A 16,748-nucleotide genomic window follows, 5' to 3' on the forward strand; every position below is an offset into this window, starting at 1 on the left:
AGGACCTCTGAGTAACTTTTATAACGCTCAAGGGTTAAAATAGTTTTGATATACTGCTTGTATTTTTTTTTTTTTTTTGTATTCTCAAAAACTCTACATATTGGCTTGAATCACTATAATGACTGCTTCCTTATTTAATTTTCCTGCTATGGTTATTTTAGGAGGTATGTTTAGTTACTTAAAGAATAGAATATGTGTAGACATTTTTAATGAATCTACAAAGCTGATTAAAAGATATGACCATGTAAATAAATGGGACCAAATATGATGTTTTTAATGATCATTCAATGAGACAGTCCTAGATGTAATAGCCTGTGTGTGGTGGTCTCTGTCATTACTGTCGTACAGGACACTAGACAGAATATTCTAGACTGGTCCTGTTGAAATGAACTGTCAAAATAACCATAACGGAAACATTTAATTAAGTCAAAGTCCAGTCAGCAGCTCCAGCGCGCGACTGCGGTCTGGCCAGCCTCATTCGGGAACTTTTCTTTAAATATCTATAAGAGTTGATAGAAAACAGCGTGTATGACATTTTAGAGGGCTTTAATTTTGAAATTCAACAGGAAGTTGTGTTTCCGAGTGGAGTCGCGTGCGGCAGTGACGTGCACGCACTCATCCTGACGTCATCAGCGCGTCTGGCGGGAATCTGGCTGCACGTAGAGTGTCAACAAACTCGGATATAAACATATTTAAACATAACGACTTTAGTCTGATTTGATTAATTATAAATACATTTATTATCAGTTATCTTCTTCTTTACATCTCGTCAGCTTCAGGTAAAAGCATTTCTAAACTTTTCTTCTAGTGGCATCAGTGATTTTTGGTTTCTGAGCATTTCTACATCCACATGTGAGAGTTTCTGAGACGTGTTTATGAGGAGATAAAGTGTTATAGCTTCATATGTGAACACGGATTCATCGATCTCTCTTTATATTGATCTTCTCTATTTGTATCTGTGTCAAACTAGCTGATTATGAAAATATGATATAGTGCTTAGTGATAATTTCTGAAATATATTGTGATGATGAATGGTCATAAGATTACAGCAGTGTTTTCTCTTTACTCACGTGAAATATTTCTAGAAGGAGACATGCAGGCGTTTTTAAAAGGATCTTCATCACAGAGTGTTAAAGTGCAGAAACCCTCATCTGGAGAGAAGAAGCAGAAAGCTGTGCCATGGGTGGAGAAATAGTGAGACTTCATCATATCTACATATATATATATATATATATGATATATTTATACAGGGGTGTAGATTCCAGGGGGGATAATCAATGCCAAATCTACGCCCTTGTATTAATGTAATCTGAGAGTTATTACGTTTCTAATTCATATGACTTCTTCTGCAGAACTGAAATTAAGATATTTAGATGATTTAAGGTATATCTGTACAGTGCAAGTCAACACTTCCATAAAGGTCCTCCGTATGACTCGAGAGGTTTAATCCAAGTCTTCTGAAGTGTGTAAAGCGTACTCTGTGCATGGCTCAAGTGTTAAGAGGAAGCGTAATCGAGCTTCAAATCATGATCGCACTGAGGAGACTGTAGATGTCAAGATTTATATTGAAAAAGGACTTACACTTTGGTCTGTTTCTCACCCAAAACTGATCATATCACTTCAGAAGACATGGATTAAACCACTGCAATCATTTGGATTACCTTTATGGTGCCTTTGTTCTTTTTGGAGCTTAAGGCTTGTTTATGCTTTTGCCTGGCAGCACACCGCACCACAGATTGTGCACACACCTCCCCAAATTCTAGAGGCGTTTATACTTGACGTGCTGGCGTTGAATTTTCTATGGCGTTATACAACAGAATAATATCACGTGAATCAGCAGACAGTAGTAATGACAAGTAGTTTGCCAGAACAAGGTCAAATTACAATGACTTAAAATCTTTATGAATCTTTGTAATAAAAGATTCTTTATCCATAAGATGAATTGGTTGGAAAATAATTCCCAATGTGCTTGCGGTGGCGTAGTGACTCGCCTCAATCTGGGTGGTGGAGGATGAGTCTCAGTTGCCTCTGCGTCCGAAACTATAAATCCGCGCATCTTATCACGTGACTTGTTGAGCGTGTTACCATGGAGACGTAGCTCGTGTGGAGGCTTCATGCTATTCTCCTCGGCATCCACGCACAACTCACCACACGCCCCACCGAGAGCGAGAACCACATTATAGCGACCACGAGGAGGTTACCCCATGTGACTCTACCCTCCCTAGCAACCGGGCCAATTTGGTTGCTAAGGAGTCCTGACTGGAGTCAAAATAAACCTAATATATTTCTGATAGAACTGCAGTGTTATCATAAGATAGTAAAGCTTTGTAAAAATAATAAATAATTGTATTTTGAAACTCCTTTTTTTATTTCTTTACTATTATTACTTGTTTTATATAATACTTTTATCTGCATGGCGGATCATAGATGTGCTTGTACACACAGAAGTATCTGTTCAGCGAGTGTTGCCTCGAAGTAACGTGCACTGTTCGCCCGAGTCATGGAAATTGGAGTGTGCACGACTGCGCGAAATGAGGGCTTGCGGCGCCAACGCCGCGTTGGTGTCATTCATGCTAACAACGGCTGCATCAAGTATAAACAAGGCTTTAGACCCCTTTGACTTGCATTCTGTGGATATATTCACATCATATCACCATCAAAATATCTTTGTTTGTGTTACACATTTTTGGGTAAACCATTTCTATAAAGATTTGTGCATGCGCCGTTTGTCTCTGTTTTTATGTGAATGTATTCGTGATGTCATCTCTGCAGTAGACCAAAGTGTGTGGATGAAGTAGCCTTTCAAGAGGAGGTGGTTGCAGTACTGAAGAAGTCTCTAGAGGGCGCTGATGTGAGTGATTGTTTACTGTTTGTTTACAACAGCAGATTCACTAATGTTCAAATGGTGTAAAATGTTTCTTTTGTGTTTGTAGCTTCCCAACCTGCTATTTTATGGGCCTCCTGGAACAGGAAAGACTTCCACCATCCTCGCAGCTTCCAGAGAGCTTTATGGGTAAAACCTGTGAATTCATCTTGATCTGTTGTTCTCCTCACAGGGGGAGTTTTGGGGTGTTGCCACACCCCCTACTAGGTAGTGCTGAAATTGTTGTGTCATTGTTTGACCATTTGAATAAGTAAAATATGTTTCATGATTTGTGTTATTATGGTGTAATTATGACTTAACTAATATCTGATCTTGATGTTGACTCATGTGCAGTTGTGTTTGTGTGTAGACCTGAGCTGTACCGGCAGAGAGTTCTGGAGCTGAACGCGTCTGACGAACGCGGCATTCAGGTGATCCGTGAGAAGGTGAAGCGGTTCGCTCAGCTCACGGTGGCCGGTTCACGATCAGAGTGAGTGACGAACGATTAAATGCTCGTGTTTCTGCACGTATAAACTGATCTGGTGTTTCTGAATATGGGTTTTCCTCTCTGAACCGCAGCGGGAAGTCTTGCCCTCCGTTTAAGATAATAATCCTGGACGAGGCGGATTCGATGACGGGCGCTGCTCAGGCGGCTCTCAGGCGCACCATGGAGAAAGAGTCTCGAACCACACGCTTCTGTCTCATCTGTAACTATGTCAGCAGGTCAGTGTGAACACAAACACATCATGGGTTTCCGTGTTCCAGTTTTTTAAGAGTATACTCTTTCTGGGACATTATTCAGACAAAAGTTGAAAAAACATGTTATTTTCAATTACTTTCAACATTAACATCTGTGGGTCATTTTACTTCTTAATATAACTGTGATATTTTATGTTGAATTTCACTGTATAATGCAGTTATATTCATAAACATTAATAAATGCATTCCTATATTTACTGTCATTATCAGATTGAGAATAAATTAGTTCATGCAAAAACTGATAAATGTGTCTTTCAGAGGCTTTATATGGAGTTATGATGAAAATAAGATGCATTTCAAACTGTTCTGAGACCAGTGCAGACAGACAGCACACTGGAGGTTAAGTCATGCACTAAATAGGGAGCAAGGGAGCATCCTATAGCTCTCCTATAACTGTTCTGAGACCAGTGCAGACAGACAGCACACTGGAGGTTAAGTCATGCACTAAATAGGGAGCAAGGGAGCATCCTATAGCTCTCTATAACTGTTCTGAGACCAGTGCAGACAGACAGCACACTGGAGGTTAAGTCATGCACTAAATAGGGAGCAAGGGAGCATCCTATAGCTCTCTATAACTGTTCTGAGACCAGTGCAGACAGACAGCACACTGGAGGTTAGGTCTTCACTAAATAGGGAGCAAGGGAGCATCCTATAGCTCTCTATAACTGTTCTGAGACCAGTGCAGACAGACAGCACACTGGAGGTTAAGTCATGCACTAAATAGGGAGCAAGGGAGCATCGGAGCATCCTATAGCTCTCTATAACTGTTCTGAGACCACTGCAGACAGACAGCACACTGGAGGTTAAGTCGTGCACTAAATAGGGAGAAAGGGAGCATCCTATAGCACTCCTATAACTGTTCTGAGACCAGTGCAGACAGACAGCACACTGGAGGTTAAGTCATGCACTAAATAGGGAGCAAGGGAGCATCCTATAGCTCTCTATAACTGTTCTGAGACCAGTGCAGACAGACAGCACACTGGAGGTTAGGTCTTCACTAAATAGGGAGCAAGGGAGCATCCTATAGCTCTCTATAACTGTTCTGAGACCAGTGCAGACAGACAGCACACTGGAGGTTAAGTCATGCACTAAATAGGGAGCAAGGGAGCATCCTATAGCTCTCTATAACTGTTCTGAGATCAGTGCAGACAGACAGCACACTGGAGGTTAAGTCATGCACTAAATAGGGAGCAAGGGAGCATCCTATAGCTCTCTATAACTGTTCTGAGACCAGTGCAGACAGACAGCACACTGGAGGTTAGGTCTTCACTAAATAGGGAGCAAGGGAGCATCCTATAGCTCTCTATAACTGTTCTGAGACCAGTGCAGACAGACAGCACACTGGAGGTTAAGTCATGCACTAAATAGGGAGCAAGGGAGCATCCTATAGCTCTCCTATATCTGTTCTGAGACCAGTGCAGACAGACAGCACACTGGAGGTTAAGTCATGCACTAAATAGGGAGCAAGGGAGCATCCTATAGCTCTCCTATAACTGTTCTGAGACCAGTGCAGACAGACAGCAAACTGGAGGTTAAGTCATGCACTAAATAGGGAGCAAGGGTGCATCCTATAGCTCTCCTATAACTGTTCTGAGACCAGTGCAGACAGACAGCACACTGGAGGTTAAGTGTTCACTAAATAGGGAGCAAGGGTGCATCCTGTAGCTCTCTATAACTGTTCTGAGACCAGTGCAGACAGACGGCACACTGGAGGTTAAGTCGTGCACTAAATAGGGAGCAAGGGAGTATCCTATAGCTCTCCTATAACTGTTCTGAGACCAGAGCAGACAGACAGCACACTGGAGGTTAAGTCATGCACTAAATAGGGAGCAAGGGAGCATCCTATAACTCTCCTATAACTGTTCTGAGACACGTGCAGATAGACAGCACACTGGAGGTTAGGTCTTCACTAAATAGGGAGCAAGGGAGCATCCTATAGCTCTCCTATAACTGTTCTGAGACCAGTGCAGACAGACAGCACACTGGAGGTTAAGTCATGCACTAAATAGGGAGCAAGGGAGCATCCTATAACTCTCCTATAACTGTTCTGAGACCAGTGCAGACAGACAGCACACTGGAGGTTAAGTCATGCACTAAATAGGGAGCAAGGGCGCATCCTATAGCTCTCCTATAACTGTTCTGAGACCAGTGCAGACAGACAGCACACTGGAGGTTAAGTCATGCACTAAATAGGGAGCAAGGGTGCATCCTATAGCTCTCTATAACTGTTCTGAGACCAGTGCAGACAGACAGCACACTGGAGGTTAGGTCTTCACTAAATAGGGAGCAAGGGAGCATCCTATAGCTCTCCTATAACTGTTCTGAGACCAGTGCAGACAGACAGCACACTGGAGGTTAAGTCATGCACTAAATAGGGAGCAAGGGAGCATCCTACATCTCTCCTATAACTGTTCTGAGACCAGTGCAGACAGACAGCACACTGGAGGTTAAGTCATGCACTAAATAGGGAGCAAGGGAGCATCCTATAGCTCTCCTATAACTGTTCTGAGACCAGTACAGACAGACAGCACACTGGAGGTTAAGTCATGCACTAAATAGGGAGCATCCTATAGCTCTCCTATAACTGTTCTGAGACCAGTGCAGACAGACAGCACACTGGAGGTTAAGTCATGCACTAAATAGGGAGCAAGGGAGCATCCTATAGCTCTCTATAACTGTTCTGAGACCAGTGCAGACAGACAGCACACTGGAGGTTAAGTCATGCACTAAATAGGGAGCAAGGGAGCATCCTATAGCTCTCTATAACTGTTCTGAGACCAGTGCAGACAGACAGCACACTGGAGGTTAAGTCATGCACTAAATAGGGAGCAAGGGAGCATCCTATAGCTCTCTATAACTGTTCTGAGACCAGTGCAGACAGACAGCACACTGGAGGTTAAGTCATGCACTAAATAGGGAGCAAGGGAGCATCCTATAGCTCTCCTATAACTGTGCTGAGACCAGTGCAGACAGACAGCACACTGGAGGTTAAGTCATGCACTAAATAGGGAGCAAGGGAGCATCCTATAGCTCTCCTATAACTGTTCTGAGACCAGTGCAGACAGACAGCACACTGGAGGTTAAGTCATGCACTAAATAGGGAGCAAGGGAGCATCCTATAGCTCTCCTATAACTGTTCTGAGACCAGTGCAGACAGACAGCACACTGGAGGTTAAGTCATGCACTAAATAGGGAGCAAGGGAGCATCCTATAGCTCTCTATGCAGTTAAGTGCGTTAACTCCTAAAATCGGATCAGAAGTTCAGTTTCAGGCTGCAGATGATGTTTGGATCACTCAATGATCATCAGTTCATAGATTCAACATTTATAATATTTTATTTGAACATGATTGTCTGTGATTGGATGATGCTGGACATTACATTCAATCTGAATTAATTATGATAATTTATGATGTAACGTCACAAAAACATCATAATCAACACTCAAAACATTTTGATAGGTTGCATTTAAACTTTCACAACTTATTCCCGCTGTCCACATATCAGTACATACATTTTTATGAAAACGATATGATCTAGAAATGTTATTTGTATTTTTGTATATGTATTAGCTGCTACAAGTTACAAAGTAGCACATACATATTTAATCAGCTCAAATCATCATTCTAGTAATCTGATTACATTTACTGGCTCTCAGGTACATTACTTGGGTTACAGATATAGTAAAATTTAAGTAGAATTCAAATTGAGTTGCTGAAGCGTGTTTGGTAACAAGGGAGAAACGTGTCGTGTTGAGTGTATTAATGGTGTGCACCAATAAACGAGGAAATATAGATGTTATTTTCAATTCATGAGCAAAACAAACTAAAACTTTTCAGTAACTTACAAGTAAAATAATTAGTAATACAATTACTTTTTTGTAGTGTAGGGTAATTTGTAGTGGATTACTTTTGAGTAACTGACCCAACACTGGAAAGTCGGTCGTTTTCCAGCAAGTTGTGAATTAAATTTATACAAATATTGTCATAAAGCATCATTTACTAAAATCATCACTTCTGGAGAAATAGGTGCACAATAGAAACGGTAATGAAAGTTTAATTAAATGTAATAAATTACTTTTGTTTTTGCATTTTGGTGTTTCAATCCAGCGAGTTTTATGCAATATCCACATATGTGGACTGAAACTGTTATTGAAGTGAATTGTTCAAAAGCCGTGAGAGCCGATAACAACAGTGTCTTCTTTCCCATAATGCTTCTTGTTTCAGGATCATTGAGCCGCTGACGTCCAGATGCTCAAAGTTTCGTTTCAAACCTCTGGCCAACGACATTCAACGGCAGCGTCTGCTGGAGATCTGTGACAAAGAGCATCTGAAATACAGTGAAGAGGTCAGAGGTCATGAATTAAACACCGGTTCTGTGCTTCTGTGATGCTGCTGACAAGCGTTTGGTGCTGTTTGTGTTGAAGGGAATTGAAGCTTTGGTGAAAGTGTCGGAGGGAGATCTGAGGAAAGCCATAACATATCTGCAGTGTGCCGCCAGACTGAACGCTGAGAGAGAAATCACCGAACAAATCATCATCGAGATCGCAGGGGTGCGTGAACACACTCGCCCGAGACTCTTCCAGCTTTCCAACTAAGTGTTAAAAACTGTTTTTCCTTTTTTAAGGTGGTTCCACCCAAAGTGATCGACAGTCTGCTGCAGATCTGTTACAGAGGCACTTTTGAGAAACTTGAGGTTGCTGTGAAGGTAAAGACTGAAACACACTTTCAAATGTCAAAACTGAACTCCTGAAACTGCATTTAAACCTCGTCTGTACTTGAACAGGACATGATCGATCAGGGGTACGCCGCAACAAATATTCTCAACCAGTTACACGACGTCATTATTGAGGAGAAGCTGAATGATAAACAGAAGTCTGTCATCACAGAGAAAATGGCGGTGAGTGATCAAAGTCGCTCTGTTCTACTGGAACTCACCCGCACAGATGTTCATGTGTGTTGTGTGTTTCAGGAGGTGGATAAGTGTCTGGCAGACGGGGCAGACGAGTATCTGCAGTTACTGAGTCTCTGTGCTGTCATCATGCAGCAGGCCACACAAAACACCTGACCAATCAGCATCTCCGATTCATTCTACAGAACACCTCGACTGACCAATCAGCATTGGCACTCTTTATTTACCAAATAACTGCCCAGACTGTAGTTTCACCTTTGTGTACTTTTCCATTAAAAAACATTGTTTGCAATAGTTTGTTGTTAGTCGTGTTTTACTTGTTTTTAACATTTTTCTATGTACTACAAGAGGGGGGTGTTTTTCAATTCCAAACACACAGTTAAGTTCATTTGTCAACATAAGAGCTGTAGAGATTTTGGGCAGTTCAATGTGTCACCTGTGTGTCAAAAACAGATTTCTGAGGCGAGACGCTTCACGACAAATTATATGAATTAAAATCAAGTCATTGTTTCAAAGCAGTTTCATACGGAGCCCTTGAGAGGACAGGGCCAGAATTATTTAACTGAAATAAGGTTGTTCCCTAAGGTGGTTTTGAGTTACATTTACATTTCTGCATTTGGCAGATGCTTTTATCCAAAGTGACTTACAATGCATTATTACAGGGACAATCCCCCCGGAGCAACCTGGAGTTAAGTGTCTTACTCAAGGACACAATGGTGGTGACTGTGGGGATCAAACCAGCAACCTTCTGATTACCAATGTATTATACAGAGCACTTATTACAGGGACAATCCCCCCGGAGCAACCCGTCTGCTCAAGGGCCCAACAGTGGCATCTTGGTGGTGCTGGGGCTTGAACCCCCAACCTTCTGGTTGGTAACCCTGAGCCTCAACCACTGAGCCACCACTCAGTTGTGGTGTTTCTGCTATAGTTTTGTTTTCCTGTATTTGTACTGTTTTTCTACAAATATCAAGGATAAAATATGGTTATTTTAGTTCAATGGTAAATTTATTGCGAGGCAACACAAAACTATTTAAAAAATTCCGGCCCTTTTCGATTCTGTCTGATATCTGTCTTCGTGTGGAACACTTCAATATATTAAACCATGGTGAATATCTAACATCAAATATTTCTGTTGAGCTGAGTAATAATTAGAGAAGTTTTATTTGATTTTAGCCCAAAGCTAGTTTTCGAATATCACGTCAAACATCTGATCAGTTCATAGAAACATGAATGTCAGGACAATTAATTTAAATTGAACTTAAATGCAAATTTATGATCATTAGAACATCAAAATTACAAAGTAGTATTTAATGCAATTTTACAACTTCATGTTCCGAATACGTACATTACACAATACACAAAACCTTGTGAATAATGTGAATAATTGCTAAATAAAACGAACGATCGATGACCGGAAGTGTAGAAGTGTTTTGTTGAACCTCTAGATGTCAGTAAATATATTTGTATTTCTCATGAACTGTTTTGCACCACTGATCTTCAGTTCACTGTCGATTTCATACTAAATTAATTCACGCAGACTGATACAGAAATGTCATTTGATAACATTCTCCGTGTTTAAATGTCACTGGACAGCTGAGAGATTACATTCACCCTTTCAGACACACAATCTGCAAATGTGAAATAATGGTGCGTCTGTAATATCATTTCAGGTTCTAGACTAAAAATGCTAGTTGGAGACACATAACTTTCAATAATAACCTTTAAAAAAAAATAACATTTTACCTTCTATATCACTGATGTACATTTAGTAAAACATTAAAATTAATAACAGAGATTTAGCAGAGACGGGCCACTTCGGTCAACAGATGTATAAAGGAAGTCCCGCCTTACGCGTAAACGAGCCAATCACATTTTAGATACAGACTGCACACGTCAATCAACTCAAGAACGCGCATGCGCATTAGCTATACAAGCTGGGAAAATTGTGGTTTTTAGCGTTATCAGAGGTAAAGGGGCACAATTTAGGATTCCAGTGTTGTCAGATTTTACTACTGATTTGAAATATGATCTTTGATCTTAATCTTGAACAACATTATTGAGATTTCTCTGTTTCTCCATTCAAGTAAATACGAGCTGCACTATCATGACTGGAAATAACTTCCTGAGACTTTGGTAGGCCTACTACATAGAAATAGCATATTTTTAAAGAAAATCCTGTTTTGTATATCCGTTCATCAACCCGTTTAAACAGCATGGTCAGATTGCACAAATATATAATAAAAACTCTAAAAATTATATTCTTTCATGGAAAGGTATGCAAAAATAAAACACTGAGATATCTCACCAGTCTCTGTGATGGCTCTAGACTCAAACAAAAATGTGTCCTCATCTCTGTCGCTTTGTCCCAGTCCATCATTTTGCACATTCTCAGTGTTGTAGTTGCAGCTAATTATTGATACTTAATGACATCTTTATGCCATTCTGTTCATAACAGTTGTCAGTTGAGGGCGCTGTTGAGCTGCTGTTGTTTATAATAACCGTTTCTGCCCTCAATCAAGCTCATTGGGGATCTTTGGAGGGCGGGGTTTTGAAAGAAGGGGCGTGGCTAATTCAACAGCTCAGCTGGACAGATTGGGGAAATTCTACAAAGGCTCAAATCGATTACAGCACCGTTACATTTTCATAACGATGTTCTCTGTCGTGCCGAACTAAATATTGCAACAATAATCAATACTGCAACAGCATCACAAAGTAACAGGAACCATTTAAGTGAAAATTCATATTTTATTGGTTCCATACATTAATTTAATCAAGGGCAGAAATTAAGAAAAAGTCATATCAAACAGGGACATCTCTACAAGGAAGGTTAAAAGAGGAAAAGGTTGCGGATTTATTTCAATTACAAGTGCAGACCTTTAATTCATTCAAATTAACCCGGGGAAACCAAAACAATCAAAAAGTACAAAAATTGTTGAAGTCCTCAGCAGAATTGGGTGAAGATAAAAACATGACTAGTTGCCCACGCTTGGTCTCGCTTCACAAAGTAAAACCAAGAGATGGACAAAAACAAAACGTCAATCATTGAAATCCATGTAAAGATTAATATTGAATAAAAACAAACATGGAGACTGTGCCCTTGATTTGAATCCATCAGATTTACACAAATGAAAAAATCATAATTAAGAGGGGTGAAGACGAGGTTGATGTGTTTTATCTTTCATGATACATTAGATCAGAATGGCTTTATGTAACTCTAAGGAGGAATACATCTCAATACAGTTATACACAACTCTGCTACTACCTTAAATATACAAGCACAAGTACACACAAATCAATCAAAGCCCACACTAAATGACTCTTTCCAAAATTATACAAACCAATAAAATCTGAGGGTTGAAATCTTTTAGGACCACGACGGTCCAGTTACTCCTTGGTTTGCAGCTTTCAACATCGGTAAAAAAAAGAGAAAATAAATGGAATAAAAACGTTCTAGGGAAATAGAGGCCGGTATAAAACACAGAGCAAACTCTGCAAAATGTGAATCCTTCCCGGATATTAAACAGCAGGAGCATTGTGACATTATTTTCAGGAGTTACGCACATTTTTGACATTCTCATTACTGTAAAGTGGGCAAAAGATGGTCATCATGAGATTTCCAGTACTGTATTTATACATCACAGCGGTACTCCTTTCATCATCACTGATTTCATCATAAATATGTGAGGAATGACGATCATCTCTGGACATCCAGACGTGCATTGAGGGGTAAAATGTGTTTAAGTGCCCTGAAAAGAATGTCACAATGCAAATATAATTTGAGAATGGTTTTGAGTTGAGGTTAAATTTGACCAGGACATGTTCTTGACGGGTTTTGTGAGATCACCCCTCGATGTCTGACGGTAATTCGTATTATTCCGAATGGACGTACTCATTGAGTTTTGATTTTGTGGTGAAATATGAACCGGTGTCACTAGATTCACTCAGTCCTGTTTGTGTTGATGAAATTGTTTGTGTGTTGTGGTTCGGCGCTCATCTCTGGTGTCTGTTTCCTCTGACACAGGAAGTCCAGCGCTGGGCGTCGTCCTGCAGGTAGATGAATAAGTTGACCCTTGACCGAATGGCTGCAACCTCTTCCTGTTTGATACCCAACGCTCCCATTGGCTGTCCCCAGCCCCGCCCCCTCGCCCTGAGTCTCACTGAGACGCTTGTGAAGTGGGGTTGTCGTTCTTGCCCTCTTGGCTGGATGGCGGTTTGTTATTCCAGGGGCTGTTGGCGCCGAGAGCGGGCGAGTTGTTAAAGCTGTCCTCGTCATCGATGCCGTTGGCCGCATCAAACTGCGTGTTCTCCAGCCGCGTTATCAGACGCTCGTCCTCGTCACCAAACTCCCCCCCCATCAGAGTGGGCTCTCCCACCACCATCACATCCTGCACAGAGCGAAGAGCACAGCAGAAACCATCAGCAGGTGAAAAATTATATCTTTACAAAATCAACCACTTTTATGATACTTTCTGAGTGTAATAAGGTGACTCTGAAAAACTGATTTTGTTTTGTTTCCGATCATGTCAACTGTGAGTAAAACTTTGTGTTGATACGACAAAACAATCAAAAGTTCCAACATTACAAATATAATTTGTATAATAATGCGCCACGTCTTTAATGCGCCACGGCTTTATTGCGCCACGGCTTTATTGCGCCACGGCTTTATTGCGCTACGTCTACAAACCCCCACACCGCATAACCTTTAAACTTGACATATGTCCTGATTGTTGTGTTGTTTTGGGGAGTGTTTCCACATACAGTGTGGACAGACAAATTATTTGAAGTTGCAAACTTGGATGCGAGTTGGAAAATTATAATGTAATGATTCGGGGGGGCCTGTGGAGCTCAGAGAGTATTAACGCTGATCAGCACACCTGGAGTCATGAGTTTGAATCCAGGGTGTGCTGAGAGACTCCAGTCAGGTCTCCTGAGCAACCAAAACCAGCGCTCTAGTGTGGACGAGAGACGTAAACAGCGAAACAGACACGGCCCCAAGAATTCACGTTTGAGTGTATTGACTGTTCTGGTATGTTTTGAAAAACAGAACCAGTTCTTGGCCTGACTGTAATGCAGTGATCTGATTGGCTACTCACAGGAACTTGACTGGACAGCGGGAAGCTGTTCGCTGGGCTTTTCTTCTTGCTGTTGCTGTTATTATTAGCGCCGCCACCTGCGCTCATGTTGCTGCCACCAGACATCTTCCGCTTCCGCCGTTTACTCGGTGCCTGTCTGGCTGGTTCAGCTGCAGAGACACAGACAAGCCTTAAAACAACACAAACAATGGTACAATCTATGAGAAGGGAAAGACTGATTTCTGACCTGGTGGAGCGACCATCCTCTGCCACTTCTGGAACAGGCAGGTCTTCAGGCAGTCTCTGGGACTCAGACTGTACGTCTTGTGTCTGGACATCAGCTCCTGCATGGGCTCCAGGATCACACACAACTAAAACAGAGAAGTAAAATGCAAATGTGCTGATCTGCTGAATGGTACAGAACGATGTCTAGATGAATGAATGTGCACGCACTCGGAGGTAGTTGAGGGTGGAGTTGGACAGGCCACATCTGGTGATGTTTTTGGACAGCTGATCCAACATCTGTGGGTCCTGAGCCTGACAGAGTCAAAACACACAGAATGTAGAGAGGGAACTATCAGTTATATAATAGTAATTTCCCAATAACACTAATATTAGTCATTTTAAGTCCTTTGTTTAATGTGAAGCAGATTCCAGATTTATAGTTCATTTGTTATCACTAATCTTTCGGTTAGCATACAAGTTCAAAATAAAGACGCATAATAATCAAATGAGATGAAATATATGTATTAAATTCCCAGGATTATCCAGAGACACTTTCACATGATTAATATTTATATTCAAACATTTCACAGACTGTTTGTATATGCCAAACCTGGACATTTCAAAAGGAATAATCTTTTGTCAAATGTCCAGCAATAACTATATTGTTACCCCGATGCCCAACGCTATATGTGTTTATCCTAAACTCCAGAGACCATGCTGGTTCCCTTTTATAACTTCACTTCTAAACAAAATGACACAAGTCCTCTAGTATTTATCAGGCATATATAATAGTGTCAGGCGGTTTATCTGTGACTGACATGCATGGCCAGGATGCTGCGGGGAATGAGCTCTCTGTGCTGCCGGATGCTGAAATGCCACGTCTTTATCCTCATCATGTCATCAAACATGAACTCCAGGTACAAACGGCCCTCCACACACACCTGAAGAGATCAGCAGAGAGTTTCACACACATGCAGTTGAAGTCAGAAGTTTACACACAGTTAGGTTGAAGACATTAAAACACATTTTTTAACCACTCTGCAGATTTAATATTAGCAAACTATAGTTTTGGCGAGTCGTTTAGGACGTCTACTTTGTGCATGACACAAGTAATCTTTCCAACAATGGTTTACAGACCGATTGTTTCACTTTTAATTGACTATAATCACAATTCCAGTGGGTCAGAAGTTTACATACACTAACTTAACTGTGCCTTTAAGCTGCTTGGAAATTATGTCAAGTCTTTACACAATTAGCTTCTGACAGGTGTCCTGAATAGGAGGTGTACCTGTGGATGTATTTTAAGGCCAACCTTCAAACTCAGTGCCTCTTTGCTTAACATTATGGGAACATCAAAAGAGAAATTGTGGACCTCCACAAGTCTGGTTCATCCTTGGGAGCAATTCCCAAACGCCTGAAGGTGCCATGTTCATCTGTACAAACAATAGTACACAAGTATAAACACCATGTGACCACACAGTCATCACACCGCTCAGGAAGGAGACGCATTCTGTCTCCTAGAGATGAACGTAGTTTGTGTGAAAAGTGCAAATCAATCCCAGAACAACAGCAAAGGACCTTGTGAAGATGCTGGAGGAAACAGGTGGACGAGTATCTAGATCCACAGCAAAACCAGTCCTATATGGACATCACCTGAAAGGCTGCACAGCAAGGAAGAAGCCACTGCTCCAAAACCACCATAAACAAGCCAGACTACAGTTTGCAAGTGCACATGGGGACAAAGATCTGACTTTTGGGGAAATGTCCTCTGGTCTGAACTGTTTGGCCACAATGACCATCGTTATGTTTGGAGGGAAAAGGCTGAAGAACAGCATCCCAACCGTAAAGCATGGGGGTGCAGCAACATGTTGTGGGGGTGTTTGCTGCAGGAGGGACGGGTGCACTTCACAAAACAGATGACATCATGAGGAAGGAAGTTTATGTGGATATATTGAAGCAACAGCTCAAGACATCAGACAGGAAGTTAAAGCTTGGTCATAAATGGGTCTTCCAAATGGACAATGACCCCAAGCACACCTCCAGAGTTGTGCAAAATGGCTTCAGGACAACAAAGTCAAGGTATTGGAGTGGCATCACAAAGTCCTGACCTCAATCCAAGGCCTACAAACCTGACTCGGTTACACCAGTTCTGTCTGGAAGAATGGGACAAAATTCAGACAACTTTTTGTGAGAAGCTTGTGGAAGGCTACTCAAAACGTTTGACACAAGGTAAACAATGTAATAATTCCTTACATTTATATAGTGCTTTTCTAGACAAAGCGCTTTACATAGCATAGGGATGATGCGACAGCAGCCATAGTGCACAGAACGCCCACCACACACCAGCTATTGGTGGGGAGGAGAGAGTAGAGTGATGTAGCCAATTCAGGGATGGAGATTAATATGAGGCCATGATAGATGGGGGCCAATGGGGGGAATTTGGCCAGGACAAATTCCCCCCATTCCCCCCAAAGCTGAAATGTAAAGGCAATGCTACCAAAATACTAACAGTGTATGTAAACGTCAGACCCACTGGGGATGTGATAAAAGAAATAAAAGCTGAACTAAATAATTATCTCTATTATTATTCTACATTTCACATTCTTAAATTTCACAAACTATTAAATGTCAGGAATTGTGAGTTTAAATGTTTTTGGCTAAAGAGTATGTAAACTTCTGACTTCAACTGTGCATCCAGAAATACCATTGAAATTCACATTACATTACTATTTCTGTAAAACACACACACACACACACACACACACACACACACACACACACACACACACACACACACACACACACACACACACACACACACACACACACACACACACACACTCACCTGTGTGAACATGGGTTTGCCATTTTGTGTGACCATCGTGCACTGATCGCAGTCTAGAGACACAAAGTTGTT

General features: G+C 41.3%; 2 protein-coding genes across 4 annotated transcripts in view; one reads left to right on the top strand and one right to left on the bottom strand.

Annotated features, from left to right (window-relative positions):
• The first annotated feature begins 633 nt into the window (after positions 1 to 633).
• On the top strand, positions 634 to 8,818 carry rfc4 (replication factor C (activator 1) 4). Its single transcript, XM_052101698.1, has 11 exons — positions 634 to 779; positions 1,086 to 1,194; positions 2,773 to 2,851; positions 2,934 to 3,013; positions 3,234 to 3,353; positions 3,443 to 3,586; positions 7,847 to 7,967; positions 8,047 to 8,172; positions 8,247 to 8,327; positions 8,406 to 8,519; positions 8,592 to 8,818. The coding sequence occupies exons 2-11, from the start codon at positions 1,094 to 1,096 to the stop codon at positions 8,685 to 8,687; spliced, it is 1,062 nt and encodes a 353-aa protein (XP_051957658.1). The 5' UTR covers positions 634 to 779; positions 1,086 to 1,093; the 3' UTR covers positions 8,688 to 8,818.
• Positions 8,819 to 11,270: 2,452 nt separating this feature from the next.
• The window catches only part of LOC127626122 (LIM domain-binding protein 1), a 48,315-nt gene continuing 42,837 nt past the window's right edge, over positions 11,271 to 16,748 (bottom strand). For all 3 annotated transcript variants that reach the window (XM_052101693.1, XM_052101694.1, XM_052101695.1), the window contains exons 6-11: positions 16,677 to 16,748; positions 14,650 to 14,772; positions 14,060 to 14,143; positions 13,854 to 13,977; positions 13,628 to 13,776; positions 11,271 to 12,919 (exon numbers count right to left, since the gene is read on the bottom strand). The exon at positions 16,677 to 16,748 is cut by the window's right edge and continues 101 nt beyond it. In XM_052101693.1, the coding sequence (XP_051957653.1) occupies positions 12,689 to 12,919; positions 13,628 to 13,776; positions 13,854 to 13,977; positions 14,060 to 14,143; positions 14,650 to 14,772; positions 16,677 to 16,748 (783 nt within the window). In that variant the 3' untranslated portion in view covers positions 11,271 to 12,688. The remainder of the gene's footprint in view (positions 12,920 to 13,627; positions 13,777 to 13,853; positions 13,978 to 14,059; positions 14,144 to 14,649; positions 14,773 to 16,676) is intronic.

The sequence above is a fragment of the Xyrauchen texanus genome, chromosome 32 (genome assembly GCF_025860055.1).
Source record: "Xyrauchen texanus isolate HMW12.3.18 chromosome 32, RBS_HiC_50CHRs, whole genome shotgun sequence".
NCBI lineage: Eukaryota > Metazoa > Chordata > Actinopteri > Cypriniformes > Catostomidae > Xyrauchen > Xyrauchen texanus.

Bases quoted from the DNA above. Each gene is read 5' to 3' on its own strand.
- rfc4 (XM_052101698.1), top strand. From the start codon at position 1,094: ATGCAGGCGTTTTTAAAAGGATCTTCATCACAGAGTGTTAAAGTGCAG. The intron at 3,014-3,233 runs GTAAAACCTGTG...GTTTGTGTGTAG, and splicing joins GCTTCCAGAGAGCTTTATGG to ACCTGAGCTGTACCGGCAGA. The intron at 3,587-7,846 runs GTCAGTGTGAAC...TTCTTGTTTCAG, and splicing joins ATCTGTAACTATGTCAGCAG to GATCATTGAGCCGCTGACGT.